This window comes from Eurypyga helias, unplaced genomic scaffold (assembly GCF_000690775.1).
Source record: "Eurypyga helias isolate BGI_N326 unplaced genomic scaffold, ASM69077v1 scaffold5627, whole genome shotgun sequence".
Lineage (NCBI taxonomy): Eukaryota > Metazoa > Chordata > Aves > Eurypygiformes > Eurypygidae > Eurypyga > Eurypyga helias.
In genome coordinates this window covers 25-23,949 of record NW_010259703.1, presented here as the reverse complement: position 1 = coordinate 23,949, position 23,925 = coordinate 25, and the positions used below count along the sequence as shown (strand labels likewise).

The 23,925-nt window shown below is 51.2% G+C and overlaps 2 protein-coding genes across 2 annotated transcripts; one reads left to right on the top strand and one right to left on the bottom strand.

Moving 5' to 3' along the window:
* Positions 1 to 888: 888 nt before the first annotated feature.
* Positions 889 to 17,339, top strand: XPO5 (exportin 5; the record flags this gene model as incomplete). The annotated part of the gene is made up of 18 exons (XM_010154733.1): positions 889 to 1,044; positions 1,480 to 1,521; positions 2,118 to 2,207; positions 3,485 to 3,684; positions 4,272 to 4,371; positions 5,262 to 5,443; positions 10,357 to 10,457; positions 11,355 to 11,451; positions 11,940 to 12,076; positions 12,655 to 12,752; positions 13,306 to 13,352; positions 13,544 to 13,638; positions 14,492 to 14,554; positions 15,032 to 15,114; positions 15,846 to 15,953; positions 16,130 to 16,267; positions 16,418 to 16,582; positions 17,080 to 17,339. Coding segments are annotated over 18 exons (2,043 nt in total), but the record flags the coding sequence as incomplete, so codon positions are not given.
* Positions 17,340 to 21,033: 3,694 nt separating this feature from the next.
* On the bottom strand, positions 21,034 to 23,451 carry POLR1C (polymerase (RNA) I polypeptide C, 30kDa; the record flags this gene model as incomplete). Its single annotated transcript, XM_010154732.1, has 6 exons — positions 21,034 to 21,340; positions 21,684 to 21,800; positions 22,356 to 22,505; positions 22,679 to 22,831; positions 23,068 to 23,187; positions 23,285 to 23,451. Coding segments are annotated over 6 exons (826 nt in total), but the record flags the coding sequence as incomplete, so codon positions are not given.
* Between the last annotated feature and the right edge of the window lie 474 nt (positions 23,452 to 23,925).

Sequence of the window (23,925 nt, the reverse complement as noted above, 5' to 3'; positions counted from 1 at the left end):
GCTTGGGATTACCCCAACCCCGGTGAGGTGTTCCCGCTTTCTTGTCCTTGACAAGTGTGTGGTAACCAGTTTACCTCCATGCAAATGCCCAGATTGTTTAGTGAGGGATTCTCCTGAGGAGCAGTGACTCTTTAGATGGGACCAAGCTTATACTGTCTGACTCTCTGACATGTCGTTTTGGGACGCTGCGCCGTGAGAAGTCGCAGGAGAGAGCTGAGGTGGCACGGTGTGTTGGCATGGCGCCTTGCTGCAAGAGAGGAGGACTGCTGAAGTGGAAATTTCCCAAGTTTGTTTTTGATCATGCCCTGGTTAGATTTTTTTTTTTTTTTTAAATGTTAACTAAACGAGAGACATGCTGAGGGAGCAGGAGATCAGAAGCAATTTCTCTGTTTTTTGTTCAACAGCAGGCAAATCAGAAGGAAAACATTTTTTTTGTCTCCTGTAGCCTGACTTGATTTTTGTGTTAGACTCATGTACTTCAGTTCATCATTGTAATCACGGGAAAATAATTATGTGGGTTGATATATTTGGTTAAGCATGAAATCCATTGGACAGAGTCAAGAGGAGAATTGGCAGCCAAACAGAGAGAGAGGAAAATTGCCTTTTCCAGAGGTGCAGGCAATAGTGTGGGGACTTGAGATTGACATCCCAAGACTGCCCTTCTACCAGTGGCAATGCTGCTGTCCTTTTTCCCTCAGCAAGTGAACACAGTTAAACTGAGTTTCTACTGCTTTTCTTTCTGCTTTCAGAACAGCTGTGTTCAGCTGAGAGGCCAGATAGGATATCAGCAGCTCCGTGGCCTAGCTCTAGGAGTTGTAAGATGTGTGCTATGGCCTGAAGTGCTGAGTGTTGCCTCCTTTTTTGTGTCCTTCTTTCCTGCCTCTGCAGGAAATCCCAGTGAATGATGGCATAGATCTGCTGCAGCATGTCCTTAATTTTGAAACAAAGGATCCTCTCATCCTGTCCTGTGTGCTCACCAACGTCTCTGCTCTCTTCCCATTTGTCACTTACCGACCAGAATACCTACCGCAAGTCCTTTCCAAGGTAGGTACTTGCAGACCGTGCCAGCAGCAAGGAGGCTTTTTGTGGTGCGAGGCCCTCATACTAAACTGCAGGAGTTAAGCCTCTTGGTGTTACTGTCAGGGAAGGACTGTCCTGGATGTGGAAAAACTTTTTCCTGGTGGGAAAAACTGAGACTGAGTCTTGTTGGAGAAGAAATCACGTCAAGTAACATAGATTTTGCAGTTCCTAGCCTTAAATCTTAACGTTAAGTGCTCGCTCTGGGCCAGTAAGCACCATGTTTTATTTCAAGGCCTCACTGTACTGGTGATACATCTTTCACCTTGGTCAGGGGTTCTTCACTGACCTTAATGTAATTGCACCAAAGTCTTCCCATCTATTCCTTGAGCTCAAAACACACGAGTGCTAGATGTTAACAAATGACCCGAGTTTTTGGATTTTTCCTCCCTTTTCTCACAGCTGTTCGCTTCAGTTACCTTTGAGGTTATAGAAGAAAGTAAGGTATGTCTGAATTATTATCTGCTAACACGCTGTAGCAGTTGAACCAGATCATACTCCGTTTGAGAGCGTGCTGAGTCTGAAGACTCTGCTGTAGTAGCTTCTCAAGTATAGTCCTACTCCTGGGAGGGGCTGGGAAGTCTAGATACAACTGGTCTCTTGGCTGACACAGCCTTTGGCTCAGAAATTTGGAAGGCCCCAGGCGTGATCTAAGGCCAGTGCACTCAGTCCCCCAGCCTGCGCTGGCCTTCCCGAGCGTGAGGTCCCTTCATTAGCTGTGGGCACTCTGCAGTGGCGCATCCTTGCGGCTGTGAAGGATGGCTGTAAAGCTGCCTAAGGAATGCCTGGGGTCTTGGAATAGTGAGCAAGATCTATGGCATCCTTGCTTCTGGAGCATGGGTTGTTTGGACACGGGCTGCTTGAGTTGGCTACTGCTTCAGAGAGGGAACGCGGTTGTTTGGGGTGTGGGGTGTGGAAATGCTTTCTTGATCTGTGCTCGAGAGTGCAGAAAACTGTATGTAATGCTTTTGTCTCTTGAAGATACCCTACATTTGTCTGAACTTTTTTTTGTTGCATTGAAGTTTGTTATGTCTGTCCAGGCTCCCAGAACTCGAGCAGTGAAGAATGTGAGAAGGCATGCATGCTCCTCAATCATAAAGATGTGTCGGGATTACCCTCAGCTTGTCCTGGTATGTAAATGCAACTCTATCAGTCTTGCCCCAGTTTCAGCTGGATTTTTTGGGTCTTCAGCTTCCTTGGCTACAGCCTCTTCTGCTGCACAAATGGAAAAGTGTTTTATTCCCTGCACCTCCCTCCTTCCCCTCCCAAAATAATTCTCTGCCTGAAGAGCTGAATTGTAAAGTGGTGAGTTAAATGCAGGGAGGAGGATACAAGCAGCACTAGATTGGGTTTATGGGAATGTTTGCTGAATTTCCGTTTTATTGCTGGTGGTGGTCTCAGTCGATTCCTTAGCTGAAGAGGCCACCAAAGACTGATCTCCAGTCTTTCTTCCATTACTTAACGGAATGAGGGAGCAAAAGGAGAGAGTATTTGTTTTCTGGGTTAGCTTGAGGAGACTAGAAAAAACAGACACTTAAAATCCATGAGCTGGTGTTTGGCTTGGCTGAACCAAACAGTGTGCATGCAACACCATTAGTTCTGGACTCCTTTCTTTAGCAGTGTTGGTGTGGGGTGGCTCTAGGATTACGGGAGCACCGCAGGACATTGCTAGTTTAAACAAAGACATTTTTTGAGGATGCTAATTAAGGTAATTCAGGGGTTCCAGTCTTCATTCTGTAGTAGCTGCTAAGAACTAGGAGCTTTGTCTTTGTCCCACTCTACTGGTCCTTGAACTACAGCTCCCTCTTTCCCCCTGGCCAGCCAGACATCCTCACTGGAAGAGCCAAGGGCCCAGAGCTGCCCCAAAATACGTGCAGATGATATTGCTGAGGGAGATGAGCACTGATGCTTCTACAAAGTTACAGGAACATGTGGCAGCAACTAGGTAGGGAAGAAACTCAACCATTCCTGTGGCGCTTGGGGTGACCGTATGAGTCGTTATTAACCTAGTTGTGAGCAAAGGGCTGGAAGAGCCTTACGTCTGGCACTGGAGAGCCAAAAGAGCAAGGTACTTTGTGTGAACAAATACAGGCACCAGAACTGTTGTGAGGCGTGACGCTGCCGTAAGGGATACGACTGCCAAGGAGAGAGAGATTTCCTCTGCCTGTTTCAGTCATCCTGGAGATTCAAGTAAGCTGGATGCAGGATGATGGTAGCGAGGTAGGCAAGAAAAGAGGTTCTTTTAGACTGAACAGTCAGAGAAACTTGAGCCTAAGAGGGAGGAAAAGGTAACTTAGATGTGCCCCTCCAGCCGTTCCGAGTAGGACTGTACACCCCACCTCTGCCTCCCCCAGTGACCCTCCACCAAATGCTTTTTTTCGCTCTTCCACCTGGATCTGTTTTCTAGCCAAACTTTGAGATGCTGTACAACCACGTGAAGCAGCTGCTCTCCAACGAGCTCCTTCTGACGCAGATGGAGAAGTGCGCCCTTATGGAGGCCCTCGTCCTCATCAGCAACCAGTTCAAGGACTACGAGCGGCAGAAAGCTTTCCTGGAGGAGCTCATGGCTCCTGTGGCTGGCTTATGGCTCTCGGCAGAGATGCAGAGGTACGGGTCGCTTTTCTGAGCTGCGAGCTGGAGCTGTCGCAGTAAGGGCACGTACAAAAGAAGAGAGGGTAGTGGGGTGCCTCTTCACCTCCTGTGCTCTGGGCAGTTGTTGCAGTAATAGCTCTCTCGCAGTTCTGAAACCGCCAGCTCAGTCTAAATGCTGTTAGTTGAGAGTTGCTGGGTCAGAGTTGTTAAAGGTGACAGAGGAATGCTTCCCAGCCTGCAGAAAACGGGAAATAAAAGATCTCTTTGCTTGGCTGCAGAAGCTGGGAATCTGAGCTATCCTCACTAAAGCCGAGGTGTCCTGCAGCAGTGGGCAGCTGGGCATGCACAAGAGTGTTCCCAGCAGAAATAAGAGAATTTAAGAGATTCAAAGGTTTTGGGTCCCCATGGCCCCAGAGAGCTGGAGATGTCTGGAGAGTGCATACGTTGCTGGTGCTTTCCATCATGTTCACATGCAGCATGGAGCACTAGTTAGTCTATCTAGCGTGCTCTGTATTTGTTGTGATGTTTATTGCCAGTGCAAAGCTCTGCTCAAATTCCCTGGTATGAACAGTAATCCCAGTGCTGTCTTTTGCTGCTGCCAGAGTCCTCTCAGATCCCGAAGCCTTCATCTCCTACGTGGGTGCAGACAACAAAATTGCTGATCCAGTCTTGGAAGATCCTAGTGGCTTAAACCGCTCTAGAGTGAGTATCATTACCGGAAGAGGTGTAATCCTTAGCAAGAGGGGACTCGCTTCCTTGCATCCCCCGTTTCTGTTGTGGTTACACACCCGATCATCTACTTTTTTTTAGGGTGCAGATCAGCAGGCTTTCCAGACTGCAGCACAACACACTCACTTTTGCCTTTCTGAGCTAGAGTAGTGAGCACGTAAGCCATGCAAAACCAGATTATTCAGCTCAGTGAAGCAAGCTGCTCCCTACTCTGTGGCAGTTTGGTTTTGGAGAAGCGGTTTGTTTAAATGGCATTTGGAAATACGGTGGATTGTGCTTTTTGAGCCAGGCAGTGTGGAAAGTGCCGTGCTGAGACTGCAGCGTGGGACAGAATTAAAATTCATCCGAGGAGGTTCATGTTGTTCGAGTTGTTAGCGACGTGTCTTCACTTCTTGGACAGGCTGCAGGCGGGTTGCTACCTTTAGGTCTGTAGAAGGCACTGACATGCAGTCCGTTGAGCTGTGCTTGTGATTTGGTACTAATGCAGCCTGACCACGGTGTCATCCCAGATCTCCAAATCCTTCCCAGCACATGAAGGAGATGAGGGACTGATGGTGCAGACCCTTCCCTTTAGAGGGCAGCCTGCCTGGCTTCTTGCATATTCATGAGACTAAGCATCGATGCTTTGTCTGATGGTGAGTTCCTAGGCTTCCTGCCATGGCCAAGGGTCACTGAAGAGGATGGGATGTAGCACAATCGTTTGCTGCGTCTTCTCAGCAGCAAACCCACCAGAGTTTGTTCCTGTCAACAGGTTAGGCTGCTGTAGAGTGACCCCTTTGAGGTGGGATGGTGATACGTGTCTCTGAAAACCTTTATTCAGGTTGTGCTCTGGCTAAGAAACTCTCCCGCATCTCTTGCCGCAGATAAGCTTTTGCGTGTACACCATCCTGGGAGTTGTGAAACGGGCTCGTTGGCCTGCTGCTACTGAAGAGGCGAAAGCTGGAGGATTCCTGGTGGGATACATGCCCAGTGGAAGCCCAATCTACCGTAATCCCTGTACTGAGCAGGTCCTGAAGCTTCTTGACAACCTCCTTGCTCTTATAAGGTGGGTCAAGTTGACTTGAAATCATTCCTGTTGACTTGTGTCTGAAAGCTAAACTGTAATAAGTACATGGTGTGCTCGGAGCATGTTCTCCCAGTGAAGCCAGCGGGAACACAGGCTGGTGCAGGTGCCCAAGTACTGTTCCTGACTGTTCACAGTGGGGAATGGCACTGGGGAAACTGGAGCCTTCTGAATGTTCTTTGGCCTGGCCTACGAGGGTCCATCAAAGCCAGTGGGAGCTTGGGCTGGGGTCGCCTCCCCCACCTCCACTGCTATAAATCTGCCACCCAGTTAATTGTTTCTCTCTCGACTAACATCTCTGCTCTGCCCTCAGCCCCTACGAGGCCACCTCTCCAGTCAGCACCAGGGCAGTCCCAGCTCATCGCATCCTGTTTGCGTTGGTCTCTCTTCAGTGTTAAATTAAGCTGGTTTTCTGAACACCAGCCTCCTGAAGCACTGTCTGCCGCTGAAATCAGTGGATGCATACTCTCAGGCTGTCGCTACCTTCCAGTGCCTCGTCACTGGTGCTGTGTACATCTGGGGCGGCCAGAGGAGGGAGCCAGAGAAGGCAGAAAGGGGCAATCCTGAATAATGCAGTGCCCGGAATTATAAAGGAGGAATCTATCTTAGGGTAACTGCTGACACTGGGATTTTGACAAGCGTATGGGGCAGTTTTGTGAGATGAGTCTACATGTTACGTACTTGAAAACTTGAGGCTCTGTCCTTGGCTGGAGCATGTTGGGAAAGAGCATTTTCAGATCCATTTAGACTTTCAGCTGCCACGTCTGTGAAGAAAGGAGCCCTATTATTCAAGCTCTGTCTAGCCATGCGTGTTTGGTGGTCCCTGAGCTCAGGACTGTGATGCTCCAGTGAGAAGCAACGTGCCTGACTGGTAGGACAAGCACATGCTGTCTTGGCCCACCCTAGCAGTGTTTCTCATCGCAAAGCTCTGTGCAGCACAGCAGGTGGAACTTTGGGCAGTGGTTGAACCACCTGGTTACGCTATGGAGCTGTGCTTGAAGTGGTTTTGCCTTTTGTCCTGGAAGGCTGAAGATCCTATTGATGAGCTTTTGGGAGAGGTTAGGTAAAGCTGCCTGAGTAGAGGTAGCCTCATGCCATTCCTTCCAGAGCCTGGAACATGCTCCATATTGTGGGAGACGAACGAAACCAGCGCCAAGGTCTGAACGGGCTGCACTGGACAGACTGTTTCTTGTGGGATTGCTGTTCTTGCCAGAACTTACACATTGTTAAAAACACTCGGGATCTCTGTTACAACAAGCTTAGGAGGCTGTTGAACTCCTACTGCACTACCTGTAAAGAAGCAGAAATTCTCTGCTTGCTTGTTTACCACCTCCAGGAGAACATGAGCTGTGTTCTGTTGCCGGTGCTTCCCTGTCAGCACCAAGAAAGAGGGTCCTGTTCCTCCTGGGGTGGCTTGTTTTTTGGTTTTTTTTTTTGAGAGAGAGGATGCATCTGTGGTGTTCGAGCAGCTCCACTGCAGACCAAAGTACTTTCCGAGCACGTGGTAGTAACATACATGGAGCGGCCTGTACTCCACTCTGAGGTATCTGGGCTTTTCGTAAGGCAGGATGCTCCGACAAGAACCAACGAATGATGGCACGCTGTCAAGAGCAGTAGTCCCTCCACTCTGTACCTTTCCTGGCTGCTGCTGGATGTAGAGGCCTCTGTGTGACACCTGCAAGCTCATAGTTGCTCGGTGCAAATGCTGAGGATGCTTATGCCTTTCTGGAGAAGTTGGAGCTTGTGCTGTGGAGCTCCTGGTGTCTCTTTTGCTGGCTTTGAGTGCCTTTTCCATGTGCTGCTTCCTCAGGCCATCTTTAATAGGGAATACACAAAAGAATATGGAATCTGTAGCAGCCTGTCAAGCAGGCAGGCAGTACGAGGAAAGCTGGCTGGCTGGCAGGAAAGCTGCCTGTGTTGAGGATGCCTTTGGGAACACAGTTGCTTTACTATTTGGAGATGGGTGCTTCTCTTGGAAAGCTGCGTGATGGGACAGAGCTGCGGGGATAAGCAAGGTCCGGTGTTGCTCACATGCATGTGCAGGTTACTGCGCAAGCAGATCTGCACGTAGCAGCAGCACGGATCCTGCTGAGCAGCTGAACTGAGCACCGAGTCAGGCACCAGCATGCAAGAAAGGGCGTTTTGCAGGCCGAGCAGTTGGCTCTGCTGCTCTCCGGATGTTGGGTGCCGTTCTTCCGCTCTGTTTGCAGGCAGAAGCAGTGAAGTTGCTAAGCCGTTGGGTCTTTGCCAGGGTAAGTAGCTGGAAGCTAGGTCATAGATGAGACTGAAGAGCCGAGAGGGAGTCCAGGTGACAAGGTAAAATAAGGTAGTTTCTGGTGGCAGAGACATGCTTTTGTGCCTACCCGTATTTGTCTGGTAGCTGTATTTACGGAATGATTTTGAGGTTGTGTTGTTGGTTACCGCTTGCAGCTTTTTGAGTGATCATTCTCCTGTCCTCTGTGGTACCTCATTTCAGCTAGGTTCTTTTTAGCTTCTGGCTTAAATTGTTCTCTCCTGAATTTAAACCCAAATCATGTGTCCAGCCACCTCTAGATAAAGGCACATTTCTGGAGTCAGCAGCTGCATGAACTGCAGCACCTTTACTGTGCTGGGGTTTGCTCGTGTTTTGTTACAGATGGACTGGTCAGGCTCAGCAAATGCATGGACAGAGGCTTTTTTGGAACTCTTCTTGATGAGATGCTGACATTACCAAGGCATTAATGCTGGTGAAAGAATTGTTGGATAGACATGGATGCTGTAGGCATTTTCCATGTAAACGGCTCCAGCTTTAGATCAAGATTCTTCGAGCATGGGCCATCCTAAAGGACTCATCTTCTGGCCTTCAAGCCCATCTCTCTAGGCATTAGACACTTTCCAGCAGAACTGTGACCGTTACTGAAAATATACTCCCCAACTCCTGCTATATCCTTTGCTTGTCTTTTCTCAAGGATAAATGTCTCCTGAATTTTGTTTTTCCATGTTCTCCTATGTGGGATGCCCAGGAGGCCTGCTTACTGCTGAGAGTCTCAGCTGGAACGTGCCTAGGGGCTACATGTTCAACGTGTGTGAGGGTTGTTGGATACTTTTATAACTCCCGTGGGGAGCAGCTGGTCAGCCGTTTTCTCTCCGTTACCACTGGGACCTTGCTAAAGTATTCATTAAGGGAGATCGGCCTGCAAGTGAACATCTGCCCTCCCAGCTGTCACACGGGAGAAAATGGTTCAAGGACTCTGGAACAACTGAGGACCATGGCCACAGCTTCAGGATATCAGGACTCCCAGAATGGTTTGGGTTGGAAGGGACCTTTAAAGATCATCTAGTTCCAACCCCCCTGCCATGTGACTGTCTGACCTGCCCTGCTGGGCTTAGAGCAGTGGGATTTCAAGGTTCACCCCCGCAATTTCATGGTCCTTGGGTTCACCCTTCTGCCCAGCATGGGGCAAAGCCAGTGTTGGCACGGAGCAGGCAGGAGACATACAAGAAGAGATGATTTCAGTAGCTAGGTTTCAGGATAGTCTCAAGCTGAAATGCACAATTTTTGAGTCAGTGGAAAGACATTATCCAAACTTTTGTGGAGGCTGGGCTGCTCCCTAGCCTCTCTTGGGAAGGTAAAATCAGGTTGTGTCCCCTCTGAGGCCTGTTGCATGGTGTTAGATCCAGCCCAGAATGAGAGTATGACTCATTGAGAAGTCATTTGTGTAGCTCTCTCTTACCAAACTTACATACTTGCCTTCCTCGCATGCAGTGGGCAGGGAAGTATTTAACACTTGCAGAGAGAAATGTGGTAGTAGTAGCCTTTTCGGAGCTAACTCAGGCTCTCTGCAAACTCAGGCAGATGTCACTGCATCGGGGTTGCCAGGACTGTGAACAGAGACCTTAAAAAGAAAAAAAGATAAATTATTAAGACATGAGTGAAAGCTGAGACTCTGGGGAACATACTGAGGTCTGTCTGCGCTCCCTTCCCCCAGCCATTCCCATGTACCCCCTGCTTTGGGAAACGCTGCTCTAGGGGGAGATACTGAGTTGCCCTTGATCACCTCTAGCAGCAGGTACAATGGCATTGCAGTTTTGGAGGAGGCTGCAGGATTTGTGCTGTGTGCAGCTGGCGACACCCAGAGTGGAGGTCTGAGGTCTCAAAGGAGAGAGGTAGGTGAGAGAGACACCCCCTGCGAGTCCAGCTCTGAGTGTCAGTACCCTGGCTAAGAGGGGACCCATTTTGGCCTGGATGGCAAGAACCAGCCACCCGTGGCTGAATCGGTGTCCCATGCGGAGAGCTGACCGTGGCCGCCTCCTGATGATGCGGAATTGTTCCCAGCTGGATGTGTAGTCCAGGGGGCACGTGTGTCTGCCACCAGTAACATCTGATTGGGCTGATGTTCTCCCTAGGGTCCCTCCAATGCCACCTGCCATTCTGGGGACTGTGACCCATCCCTGGGGGGCAGTGTGTGTATTTTGGAGCTGAAACAGCCCCTCCCTCTGCAGGGGTCTTAAGTGCAGAAGATCTTTTGAAATGACAGAATCCGCGTCTTGTCAGTTTTTAAAACACGTTCCGTGGTCCCTCTGGCCGAGCTAATAAGCTGTTGCCAGCATTGATTGGAGAACTGCTGGGAGCTTTTACTGCCAGTGCTTGCAAGGGGTGGGGTGAGCTGAAATGAGTGGAAGGGGCAGCCAGGAGACTCAGGACATGAGGTGGAGCCACTCCACGTCTCTGTCGGGTCAGCTTCCCCAATATTTCCGCAGGTGGGGAAGGGGGATCCCATGCACACGTGCTTGGTCTCGCCTTCCTCATCATCTGCCTCAGAGGAGCTGTTCACAAGCTGAAGGAGAGGATCCCACTGTCAAGGGCAAAAGGGCTCGACCCACACGAGTATAAACCAAGCGCTCTTCTGTTTCAGGACCCACAACAATCTCTACATGCCAGAGATGGTGGCGAGGCTGGGGGAAACGTTCGCCAAGGCCTTGGACATGCTGGAGGTGGAGAAGAATGCCATCCTAGGTAAGGGCTTCTCTACAGGGGGAGCGTGGGGGCACATTCTCAGAGGCATTCGGTGCAGTGGTCCATCAGCAGTGGGAGTGAAGAGGGGCTGGACAGCCATCTGCTTCACAGTATTTGTAGTTCAGCTGTGATTTGAACCTGCTGAAACGATGAAGTTAAATCGGTTACTGGTCTTAGAGAAAGTGGTTCCTTCTGCACGAAATGAAGGTGCCCTACCAAACCGCTCCTCCCAGCCGGGTAGGGGTCTCTGCAACACAGTGTTTCAGGCTGGGGAGACCGGGGGAGTTGCTGTAGTTTTCTGCCTTTGAGCAGCAGTGCTCACTCAGCAGCATCCCTGGGTGCTGGAGAAGAGACCTCGCCTGGAGGGCAAGATCCAAGTCCTGCAGGATGGCCCTCTCTTTTGTTTCCAGAGGGTGTATTAGAAAGAGCCTTTTGCAACTGTCTTAAAAGAGGTTTGAGCTTGTGAACATTTAAGCCTTTCCAGCCAAGCTGAAGTGGGTGGCCTTGTGGATACAGTGTGGACCATGGCTGGAATTTGGGGGTTAATTTCAGGTCCTGACAGACAGATATTTTGGGGTGGTTGCCTTGTCTTTCTTATCGCCGTTTCCCATCTGTAAAATGAGGAGATGCTTCCTTCCTTTACCTATTCTCTGTGACCTCTAAACTGTGTCTGTGAACTGCTGCACAAAGCAGCAGGGCCTTGATCTCTGCTCTAAACTTTTTAATGTTGTAGTTCAGCAGTAGCTTGGGTCCTGAAAGATGAATACAAACCTGAAGGGATGGGCTATTTGAGGGGCTGCACAACTGTCAGCTTTGCTTCTGACTGGGTTCTCGTAGCTCTGCGAAGTTTTGCTTTGGAGAAATGAGGAGGCTGAAGCTTGGCTTTTTCTCCCACAGGTCTCCCTCAGCCTCTGCTGGAGCTTTATGACTCTCCTGTTTACAAAACGGTCTTAGAAAGGATGCAGGGCTTCTTTTGTACCCTCTACGACAACTGGTAAGAGTGCCAGATATCCCAAACACAATCCAGTGTGGCACAGCTGGAGCAGGAGGCTATTGCACACAACTTCTGGACTTAGACTCGTCATGTGAACTCCATTTTGTAATGTCCAAGATGAGCTGCAGCGGTGAACTATGCCCGGTGGTTGTAACCTACCACATACACGTGGGACAGTCACTGGAAAAAGTACCTTAAAATGTGGATCTGCTTTTAGTTAGGTAGTCGGACTGGGGCACTTCTCTGATATCCTGAAGTAGTTTGTCCCTTTGCAACTTTTAATCACGTGTTAGGATACATCAGCACTTGAAAAGGCATTTTAGTGCCTAAGTGCTTAATTTGTTGTCCCTCTGCAGGCATCCCAGAGAAAGAGAGATACTGTGCTAAAATTACCTGATCTGGAGATGATGGTACTTGCGGCTGTTGCAGGCCAGGGGCATGGTACCTGTTACCTAGCAGACTTGCAACTAACTTGTTTTCTCTTGAAGTTTCCACATCCTCGGAAACGCAGGCCCCTCCATGCAGCAGGATTTCTACACCGTTGAGGGTCTTGCCACCCAGCTCCTCAGCTCAGCTTTCATCAACCTCAACAACATTCCTGATTACAGGCTGCGTCCCATGCTCCGTATCCTTCCGTCGCTGTCTTAGGCCAGCCTGGGAGGTTTTGAGCATGTGAACTGAAAACCTGTTGGCTTCCTAGCGTTGTTTTCAGGTGATTGAGGAGGTAAACATAGAGGGATACACCTGGTGTGGAGGAGGTGTGAGCCTAGGAGAGCAGGAGCAGAAACAGCAGTGCATGGGGTGAGAGAATAAATGCAAAGGATTCGTGTGGTCCGGTAGTGCCACAGTGGGGGCTTGGGATAGTTGTAGGAGTTTGGCAGTCGGGTGTCTGACTAGACTTTGTGCTTGTGTGGGAGACTGTCTGGGGCTCGCAGCCCGCTTTCCAGGGCTGGCTGTTCAGTCTCACAGCTAGGAAAGGGGCACTGAGCACCCTCAGCTGAACTCTCCGGGGAAAAGGCTGCATACCGCACGCTCTTGCTGTGCAGAGGAGCCACGTGCGAAGCCGGGGCTGTGAGACAATGGGCTTCGAGGTGGCTGTCGCTTGGCATTCCCAGGGGAATGGGCTGGTTTGGGTGGTGTGCTGCAGCCTCCCTGGCAGCTGGCTGTGTGTGCTGGGTTTCTTCCTTAAACCGGTTTGTGCAGGTGTCTTTGTGAAGCCCTTGGTACTCTCCTGCCCTTCAGAATACTACGAAACCCTCGTCTGCCCCATGCTGGGACCACTTTTTACCTACCTGCACATGGTAAGAAAATAGCTTGTTAGAAGCCTGTTCCTTGGCAGCCCGGAGCCCTTGTCGCGGCTGGCAGCAACCTGTGAGAACGTCTGTCTCGCCAAAGCCAGTGGAGATGAGGGCAGAGCCTTGATGCTGCATGATTTTGATGCTGGGGCAGGGGTGTGGGGAGGGGCAGCCTTTTGAGGTGAGTTGAACCCTGGCTATTGCACAGCACCCCTTGCTGCGAATTCAGACCTCTGCAAATCAGCTCCTCAGCCTTCAGCCCTGAAAATTCTTGTGGGATTTTGGTTTTTGGGGGTTTTTCTTTTGCCCGTGTGCCCTCATTTTCCTGTCATCTCACTCAGAATCCTACAGCCAGCACAGCCATGGCATCTTGCTTTGGTAGCAGTTCTTGTCCTGATTCAAAACGGGGCTTGTTGTGGGAGCTGTGTTTAAAGCCCTTGCTGTGCTTCTACTGGCAGCCATCGCTGCTTCCAAGTGAGAGTGGCACTTGGGCCTCTTTGCGTTGTGTCCAGCATGGCTCCTTAGGAATGTATTCCCTCTTCCCTTTTATCTTGAACAGAGGCTGTCTCAGAAGTGGCAGGTGATCAGCCAGCGAAGCATGCTCTGGTAAGCTTCTCACACCTTGATACTGAAGGGGAAAATGGGAAGTGGGATGAAGGTTTGGCCCTTTGCCCAGGGAACATCCAGAGAAGGCTGGAAGACGCTGTGCTTACCCTGATGGTGACTGCCTTCCTGTGCTTGGGCGAAGGGGATGCGTTGGCACCGCCTCCCTTCGCGCTAAAACCTGTTCTCCTCAGTGAGGATGATGCTGCAGACGACAACCCCGAATCTCAGGAGATGCTTGAGGAACAGCTGGTCAGGCTGCTGACCCGAGAAGTCATGGATCTCATCAGTAAGTGAAATCAAGCTAGGTGCCCTGGGATATTTGGGAAGTTTGCCCTGGAAAGGACAACAGGAATTTCCACTGTGTAGTAAAACTGAACTATAATGGCCAGTAGTATTTAGAGGCTTTAGATGTCAGGTATGAGACAGATAACCCTGCCAAAATCTTAGCTAAAACCTAGTAATAGAATAATTAAAAGCTTCAGAAGAGAGGGGTTTTTTTCTTTCATTTAGCGCTCCATGGTTCTGGTACGGTTCTTGTAGGAATCCAGTCCTCTGGAATCCGGATTCTTGCGTTCTGTGCCCTGGAGCCCAGTTGGGGCATTGATTTGGGGACGACATGAGTGCAGAGCAGCAGTTCTGTTGCTGGCGACCACCCTGTCTCTAGCCAGACAGAAGGGAAGAGTCCCTACCCCCAGGCAATTCCTTTGTGTTCCCTTTCTCCAACATCCTGGTTTTGCCCACGTGGCTTCGAGCAGATAGGCTGGGAAAATTGACTCTGCAGAGAGATTACAGGTCCTCAATCTTTACATCTCCTTGCTTGGCCTTGTTGCCTTAAGGTGCTGCTCTTCTCAGGTTCTAGGCATCGGGTGGTTTTGCACGATCCTGGATCTCGGTAGTCTGAAGCAGCCACCGTGCAGCAGGTTCTACTGTGGGAGGCTGCTGTGGGTGGGGTGTTTCAGCCTTCCAGGTAATGCAGCCTGTGGGTTTTATACCGGGCTCTCAGGTTCTTCAGACAGCGTGTAAGAGCTGGGGCGGCCTGGAGCAGCTGTGAGCTCACCAGAGTCTGTAGGAAGGTCTCTGCATGTCCTGAGGTAGCATCTTCCCTTTTCTGCTCCTCTGACCTGCAACTGTTTCTGCAGCTGTTTGCTGTGTTTCGAAGAAAGGCGTTGAGCATAACACTACTGCTGCTGTAGACGGAGACGGTGAGTAAATGCCCACCTTTGCCTTTCCTCCCCCTTGGTGCGTGCGAGCGCTTTTCCCGTTCCTTGGGAGGGAGAGGCTGGGCTGTTGCTGAAGTTCTGCGTGAGGGGTATAGGTGTGGGACCAAGCTTACAGCTCTCCTGGCCCATGGCGGGGGGGTGGGAGGCACAGAAAAACCCCATTGCGCTGTAGGGTTCACATGTTAGAGCCGATCCTCAAGGTACCAAGAAGGTGGCTGAGGAAAAGAGGGGGATATGCACGATCTTCGCAAGAGCTGGAATTAGCTAGTTGGGTGCCCTTCCTGCCCCACAAAGGGTGGGTGTTTACTGCTGGGAAAGAGATGTTCTGGCAAGCTGTGCTAGCACCAGTTCTGTGTGCTGTCCCCTGGCCCCCAGCTTAGTCCTTGCTCTGCCTCCCTGTGCCTGCCTCCCCACCTCAGGGGGCTGCGTTCATAGTGCCGCCTTTGCTCTGCCCTGCAGATGACGAGGCGATGGCCACGGAGGTGACTCCCCCTGCCAGCGCAGAGCTCACCGAGCTCGGCAAGTGTCTGACGAAGCAGGAGGTAAGGGCGCGTGCTCTGACTTCTACCTTCTTTCCTCTGTACTCCTTGTCATGCTTGTCTGGGGTGCAGCCAGATGCTGCTGGAGAAATGTAGGCTGCTGGAGCATTCCCCAGCGTGACCATCTTCTCTCGGGAACGTGCATGTTTTTTAAGGGCCTTGTTAAGGGTTGCAGAAAGCCACAAAGCCAGTGGGGGTTGGGATCCAGCATAAAATGCAGCCATAGGGTGTCAGCCCTTCTGTGGGCAAGGCCCTGGGCATTCAGGGTGCTCCCTGGCTCTGCCTCCAGCCTGGGTGCCAGCCTTCACAAGGAGAAACTTCACCCAGCAGCTCCTCTCTTCCGTAAAATCTGCCAGAGCTGGCAGAGGAGCCCAAGCGTTACCACACCCCACTGTGCAGAATACCGTCACCCTGGTACCTCTGTACTCCCTCCTCTCCTGCGGCAGGAGCTCTTGCATAAACTTCTGTGCTTGTCTTGAGCATGGCAGCTGATGGGAGCCCGTGGGTGATGAAGGGAGCAGGTTTGCCTGACAATGGTTCCTCACGGCTGCGATGGTGCACGCTGGGTGCCTTGGAGCACCTTCAGCTGGAGCAGCAGCAGCACGCAGGATTCTCAGAAGCTAGCCCCGAGGAGCTCCTGCAAAGACCCTGGATTGCTGCTTGGCTCCCTTCAGGTATGAACCCTGGAGGTGGGAAATAGTTCCTCTCACCAGATTCCCTCTACTCCCTTTCAGGATGTTTGCACCGCACTGCTGATCACAGCCTACACATCCCTCTCCTGGAAGGACACCTTGTCCTGCCAAAGAACCACAACGCAGCTTTGCTGGCCGCTGCTCAAACAGGTACCTCTGGAGGAAGAAGGGATTAGTGCTGGCAGGGTTGGGAGAGGAAGCTCGGAATGCAGTGAGAAGCGTGGCTGCTTCACCTCTGGGCACCATCTCCCTCGGGAAGGCTGAGCTGCTGCAGAAAGGCAGTCGTATGGGTATCCGGCTTCCGTGCTGACAGTGCCTCTCCCCAGGTGCTTCCAGGAAACCTCCTGCCTGATGCCGTGTCCTGGTTTTACATAAGCGTGCTGAAGGGCTTACAGATACACGGGCAGCACGATGGCTGCATGGCAGCTCTTGTCCACCTGGCTTTCCAGATCTACGAGGCCTTGGTGAGAAATCCTGCTCTTTGTCCAGGTGCCAGATTGGCTGGGGAGTGGTGGAAAACTAATCCCATGCCCTTTTGATTGGGGCTTATGGGCCCCCAGGGAGGGCAGGGCCGCTCCTCTAGCGGAGCTGCGTTAACCGTGCCTTTCGTGCAGCGCCCTCGCTACACCGAGCTGAAGGCCGTGATGGAGCAGATTCCAGACATCCAGAGGGACTCTCTGGAGCAGTTTGATTCAAAGCTTCTCAACCCATCGCTGCAGAAGGTGGCAGACAAGCGCCGGAAGGATCATTTCAAGCGCCTTATCACAGGTTGCATTGGGGTAAGTGATATCTGGGAGGAAAACGAACCTGTTTTCGTTTCACGCCGGTAACCCCGCAGAAGTGACTGCCCAACCACCCCCTTCCCCGTCAGAAAGCTGTTGCAGCATGTTCTCATGCCACCTCCCTTCAACCTGGGGTGCAGGAGGATGGCAGCAGAGACCGAGCAGCCCCTCCAGCAATGGCATCTTGCTGAGAGGCAGGGGGTACCGCACACGAAGGCTTCCCAGGGGGGTAACAGGGTGTTAAAATGTCTGAGCAAAGCTGCTGAGGGGGTGCTGGGCTTTTGTGAGGGGCGGTGGCATTGGAGCCTGGTGGCATGAGTTAGGAGCTAGGGAGCTGGTGCACTGGTGGTGACCTCCAGCCCCGGCGGGAGAGTTCCCAGAATGCAGGGGCAGGGTCTGGGCCTAGGGATTGCTCGGAATCTGGGGTCTGCCTCTGAGCTGAGCGGGGCTGTGAAGGTCATGACGACCGATGCCTGCCTGTCTGTCCTCTGCAGAAGCCCCTCGGGGAGCAGTTCCGCAAGGAGGTGCATATCCGGAACCTCCCATCGCTCTTCAAAAAGGTGAAGCCATCATTGGAGACGGACATGATAGAAAATGAGGATGGAGAGGGCCTCACTGCACTCTTTGAGCCCTGATCCTGGGATGCTGCAACCATCTCCTCCCCTACCTTCTATTTTTGTCTCTCCTCATAGTAAGCACATTAGATTCTCCTTGTCATCGCCTCCACAAGCGTTCGTCTGAATAAAGCCCCTTAAGGGTCCTGTCCCATTCTCCCTACACTGGCACAGGGCCTGCGGTGGCATTTGAACCAGTCTATTAAGCTTTCCCAATTCCTTCCCCTCCTTTCCGTTGGATGAGCATCCTTAGACCTCTGCTTCTCTGCAGGGTGGGAGCTGAGCCCATAGACTCCGTTAGGTAAAGCCTGGTCATCCTGTAGCCTTGGGGTCACTCTTGCTCTGCTTTTTCATCCCTTGGGGTTTAGGACGAATGCAAAAGGCAGAGTAGCGCGCCATGTGAAAAGGGGTGACCCTCATCTTCCTCTGGGTGCTAGTAGCCAGACTTTGCAGGGAACACATCCGACACTCCCGTCATGCCCATCAGCGCTTGTCCTGAGCGGGTTTGCCTCCAGGACGCTGAGCCTGGGGCCAGGGGCGGTGTGCCAGGAAGCCTAGCAGTGCTGTAGGATCTCCCTCCAGACCAGCCTTTTTAAGGTGCCACTGCTCTGGAGGAGGCAGACGCTATCATGCATATATACACAGGTATGTGTATGTGATCATACAGCTTGTTCTACCCAGAGCCAAATGGAAGGCTTTTACTTTGTGCCAGCCTTCCTTGGACATCTCTCAGGGGGAGCAGGAGCGATTTTGTTTGTTTTACTTATTATTTTTTACCATGCCCTGTAGACTAGTACACGGCCAGCGCAGGGTACACAAAATCTGGACCAATATCTGAAGCACCTGCAAACCAAAAGGGATCTCCTCACCCCGTTGCTGTGGAGGTGACAGTAGCCTGTGTTTTTACCCAGTCTGGTACTTCTCGGAGAACTCTGGTGGGACAGAGGGGTGGGGTTTATACTGCAGTTTACAGGGGGGGCAACAGGTCAGAAACTGGGTTTTTAGATGAGGTGGGACTCTATCAGACCACTCCAGTCTGCAAAGCTGGTTCTTCTTACCCGACAAATGGGTCGCTCAATCTTATCCCACCGTTAGCACAGGAGCCGAGAGGTTCTGTCCAGAACTAGCTGGCAGTTTTGTCATCAGGAGACAGAACAAGTAATAAACTGCAGTGGATGGAGAAGGCGGTGTCTCTGCTTGGACAGAAAAGCTGGGGTTGGGAGGGGTGGGAGCGCAGAAAGAAAGAGCAGGTCTCGGGCATCCACTCGCCCTCCTGCCCATGCTGTTCCACCAGCACCCTTCGCTTCCCTCCTGGCCTCAAACTTTTTTAACCTCTGAGCTAATGAGGCTCCTGGCTCTGGCAAAGGCTGGGTGTATTTATTGTGTTGTGAGATTTTTAACATTCTGTGACTTCATGCTAGACACAAGGGGGTTTTTTTTAATGGTTTTTAGAACCTTTTTTGTAGGAACGTTTAAATCTGAAGCCGTCTCTGAACTGGTTGTGTTACACCTCTGAATGTCAGTAAAGTTATTCCAGTTTCATACACATGGTGTCACGGTTTCATTTTTATTCTTTTATCTGTTTCAGCAAGATCTGAGACCTCTGTTCTACTCACACTGCCGCCCTAAGGATTTTTTCTACATTCCTTATTCCAGCTCCCAAAACGGGAACACCTTTGCTGGCAGTCACCACACCTCACCAGGGAGGGGGTGAACCAGACTACGTCATTACATTAGGAGGCAAGGGGAAAACAGCATTTAAAAGTAATAATGTGTCACTCAGAGCTGGTTTATATGAATTCCACAACAGCCGCTCGGTCCCAGTTTACAGCTTGAAGGGTGAGTGTTGCCAAAGTGAAACCCTATGGCACGGCTGTTCCAGGGTAAGCCCCGTAAGCACTCTGGGAAGCAACACCACTGGAAGGTGCACGTGGTAGTGAAGCAGCCTCCAAGCCCAGCCCTAGCTACTGCTGGTAGGAGCGGTGTCTTGGGTCAGAACTGTAATTTGGCCGTAACACAGGAAGGTGATGTAGCTATTGCCTTTGGTCTGGCCCCTCCACCTCGTGAAGGCTGCATGGAAGGTCTCTCTTAGAGCAAAAGCAGACATTCTCAAAGAGGTGAGCCCGAGCAACAGCAATGTAAGTTGTTGTTAAAAAACCTTTTTCTGAGGCCCCAGCTGTAATCCAGCTTGGTGTGGAAGCTGCTTCAGCGTGTTTAAACAGAAATGATCCATCTTAGAAATTACTATTTTTCAGATGGGATTAACACCTAAAGGGTGGTGTCTGGATGGAAAGAACTTTCGGGTGCTTACGCTGGCACTGGGAGTAGACCCCATGCTCATTGTACCTGTGAGGCAGGTACTGCGCAGCTGAGCTGCCGCCATTTGGAGCGAGCAAGAGGCCCTGCGGAGGTATCTTGGCTAAGGCTGGCAGGAGCTCTAAAGCAGGAGGTACAGATGAGAGGATTTAGGCCTAGCTCTTGCATTCCCAACAGTCCCTTCTAAGGGTAAGTGGGTGAAGGTGGGCTGGTTTCAGCAGCTAAGGTCCTCGCTAGCCGGCTGAAAGAAGTGTCAGTGCAACACTGACAGCTCCCAGAACAGGCCTGACAGGGAAGCAGCCACTTTCCCCAGCAAACAATTACCACCTGTCTTGGAAAAAAAATCTGGAAGCAGGGCATGTGCCTGCAGCACAGCAGTGATACGGACAGGTTGGGATTGCAGCCAGGAGGCCAGGCATACCTCTTCCCTACAGCATGTCCACCCTAACAGACAGGAAACACGTGATGGCTACACGAAGTTCTAGCTTTGTAGCAAGGATCAAACAACTGGGACACACCAGTACTCCCAGCTTTTCTCTGAAGTTCCAGTTCCTTTATCAGCTTGTCAAGAGAGACTTTCGCAAGCCAAGACCTACCCGGTGCTAACAGCAGCGTTCACCGCTGAGACTAACTTGCAAGTCCTCCCTGGGTGGAGACAGGCCTTTGACTCTTGCTTGCCCTCTCCAGTTCTGCTTCAAGGTCACCCCAAAGTACGTTCGGTCACTGAAAGGGAGAACAGAGTAGTAAAATCTAACACCTGGGAACTAACAACTTACTGAGAGCTATTTACCAAAGGACAGTCAGGCCTTACAGAGCATGTTTTTAAACCACCTTTGCACAGAGAAGCCCAGTGCTGTATCATGGAATCACAGAATGGTTTGGGCTGGAAGGGACTGTCGAACACCTAGTGCAACCCCCCGCCCTGTGGGCAGGGCCATCTTTTCACTAGGTCAGGTTGCTCAAAGCCCTGCCCAACCCAGCCATCAACGCTTCCAGAGATGGGATATCCACAACTTCTCTGGGCAACCTGTTCCACCATCTCACCACCTTAGTTGTAAATAAGTGTCTTATGTCCAGTCTCTGTCTACCTTCTTTCAGTTTAAAACCGTTGCCCCTTCTCCTGGCACTATAGGCCCTGGTAAACAGTCTTTTTCCGTGCCCCCTTTATATACTGAAAGGCTGCAATAAACATCTCCCTGGAGGTTTCTCCAGGCTGAGCAACCCCAACTGTCAGCCCTTCTTCACAGGAGAGGTGCTCCAGCCTGCTGACAGTACAGCCTTTACCACATTAACTAACCCAGAGCAGGTCTGAGACATCTGCAAAACAGCCCTGCGCTGATACTGACTTGTTAAACCACTGACCTGCTGCGAAGTGCTGTACAGCACCGCCACATCAGTCCTCTTCACATACCGCACGCAATCTGAAATAAATGCTACCATTCATCTTTAGACCCGCCGCCACTTTCTTCTCTGTGTGTTAAAGTCTCACAATTGTGAACAGCACAGAAGGAGACAGCTGTAAGGAAAAGCCTTTATTTTAGTGCATCTCCTCGCTGAGGCTCATTACCAACAGGCAACGGATGGTCCTAGGACTCTTGGCAAGCCCATCTCAAACCTCTTGCCTATGGAAGAGGAATCGCTCCTGCAGGCAGGTGCAGGAAGCCCAGAAGAGCAGTGCAGGGACGTGCTTCCCAGCAACGGCCCCATCAGTCCATAGGCACAGCGTCCAGCTCATTCAGGAAGCGCTGACACTTTCCCATGAGGATCTTGATGGCTTCGCTCACCAGCACATCTGGAGGCAAGATACCCGTCGACTCCACTGAAACTGTGCAGAAGACACGAGTCAGCACGGCCACTGGGCAGCTTCAGCCTATGTCTGGCTCCAGCATTCCTGGCCCTCCTCTTCCCTTACACCCCACTTCCAACAAGCCGGATCTTCACAGCCAGACAAAAGGTTACATTTGCCACAGGAAGCACAAACACAGTCAATCCCAAAGCAACACCAAACCACAAGCCTCAGTAGTTACCCACTGGAACAGGAATGTAAGACTGCTGAGGATGCTGGGGGAAGGGGGAGGCAGAGACCCAGCTCTACACGCTGGCCAGTCTCCGCTTGTTTGCACAAACCCCAGCAGGGCTCTACCTTACGGGGAAGACGGGGCACTTACAGATGTAATGGTTTCGCACTCTCGCCAGGCGCACAAGGTTTTTCAGACCCTCGTGACGGAAGACTTCTCTGCTGAACGTGTCCAACCGCGCGTTGGCTACTCTTGCCACCTTTTTTCCTGCAGGAGAAAAGATGAAACGAGATGGGTGCCTGCAGCAGACGGGTGCCTTGTGGTCACGGCAGGTGCTTACCCCTCAAACATGCCCTCCCCCATCAGCAAAGGCAGCAAAGCCACTAACGTAAAGAGTTAGCACATCCCCAACGTGAAACTCCAACTTGACAGAACTGGTCTTGAACGTTTCCAACCCAAACACAAAGCTTGCATGTAGTCCTGGGCAGGGTATAAGAATTCTTCTCCATGCTCAGCTGCTGGAAAGAGCTCACTACTCAGTCTTACGGACAACTGAACAGCACTGGAAGCCACAGTCAGCAGCTGCAGGACTCTGCGACAAACACCCTATGCCTTAGCATTTCAGGGAGACCCCAGTTCATCGCCCAACACGTTTGCACGTGACAGCCATTCATCCATAAACCCAGGCTCAGCGTGGCGTGAACAGCTGCTGATCAGCATAACAACTCAGGACATGGTTTTGCCTCTGCAAGGTTTTGGCTCTAATCGGTCTCTGTTAAGTATTCTAAGGAATAAGACACTTCAGAGGACGGAAAAAAGTACCCTTGATGTTCTGGATCTCAATGACTCCAGGGGAAAAGCACTTCTGCAACATCTCAGCCGCCTCATCTTCAATAGGCTGCAGGAGAGTAATGTCAGGAAGCAGTCGATAACTAGCCGTGGCCACAGGGGAAAACTTGGCGTGATCTTTACCTGCACAAAGAGTTAAGAGATAAGGGCAGGCCTCAGAGAACAAGAGTGCAAGGATGCTGGGGTCTAAGGTTCCAGGGGGGACATCCAGCTCTCCACCCTTCCCCTTCCCACAGCTGCACCCTAATCCAAGCCCTCGCACTCCTCCTCCTGCTGCCCCAGGACCCACAACTCACCTATACCCTTCACACAGTGCATAAGCACATCTATTTCCTGGCCAGGTCGCAACAGTGCGATGAGGATGTCATCGTGAACAGGTCGGAAGTCAGCATCTGGAAAGAGGTCTGTCTGATTCCCCAAGGGCACCCACGTCATGTGTTTACTGTACACTGTGAAGAGAAGCCACAAGCATCAGCTAGCTGCTGTCTCAAAACAGGTTGCTGACCTGTACAGGACTGGAGAGGGCAAAAAGTGTTTAGCAGAATGAGGGAATCGGCTGTCATTGCTCACAGAGCTGACTATGACAACAGACCAAATTCTGATGAAATCCTGCCTCCTAAAACTAAAAAAAAAGGGGAAAAAAAAACCCAACTGCAGCATCTATTTTCATGTTCAGAGATCTCACCTTTGTGATTGAAATATAGTTCATTAGGATCAGATGATTCCTTGGCTGCCTGGGGGTTTCGGCTACATTTTATTTTCAGCTGGAACTGCAGAGTGTCAATTTCTGTGCCTTCTTCATCTCCTGGGAGGTGGAGAACAGCGTAAGCATCTATGGAATCACACTTCTGCCCAGTTTATTGGGAGAAACCTTCAATATTTCTATTTGATCCAAGACTCACCTTGGTTTCTGTATTCGAAGAGCCGAGGGTCAGCTCGGATAGGGATGAGGCCCAAGCGATGAGCCAGAATTTCATCCTGCACAATGGACGTGTTGTTGTACACGAAGACTTTCTCTACAGCCATCGTTGGCACCTCAGGGAGACAACAGGTCACGTTAGCATGACAGCTGAACCAATGCCAGAATATCCATCTAGCATGTCCCTTCTCTCCCACAAATGCCCCATCCCTGGAAGTGTTCAAGGCCAGGCTGGATGAGGCTTTGAGCAACCTGGTCTAGTGGAAGGTGTCCCTGCCCATGGCAGGGGGGTTGGAACTAGATGGTCTGTAAGTTCCCTTCCAACCCAAACCAGTCTGTGATTCTATGAAATAACTGCCCTACAGACTCTTTCCGGTGCTATTTCTGCCAAACCAGGCCACCCGACACACCCTTACACGCAATATAGCCCCTTCCCCGTTTTTCCTGGTTTTGAAACAAACAATCCCGAGAACTGAAGGGCAGGCTGATCCACAGACACCAACCAGCAGCACCCTTGCTCTCGCCGCTAAGGCCTCTCTGGGCTCCCGGCACACGTGCAGAGGGAATTTCCACTTCTCTTCCAAACCCAGGAGCTGTCCGCAGGGACTGACAACGCAGGGTCCC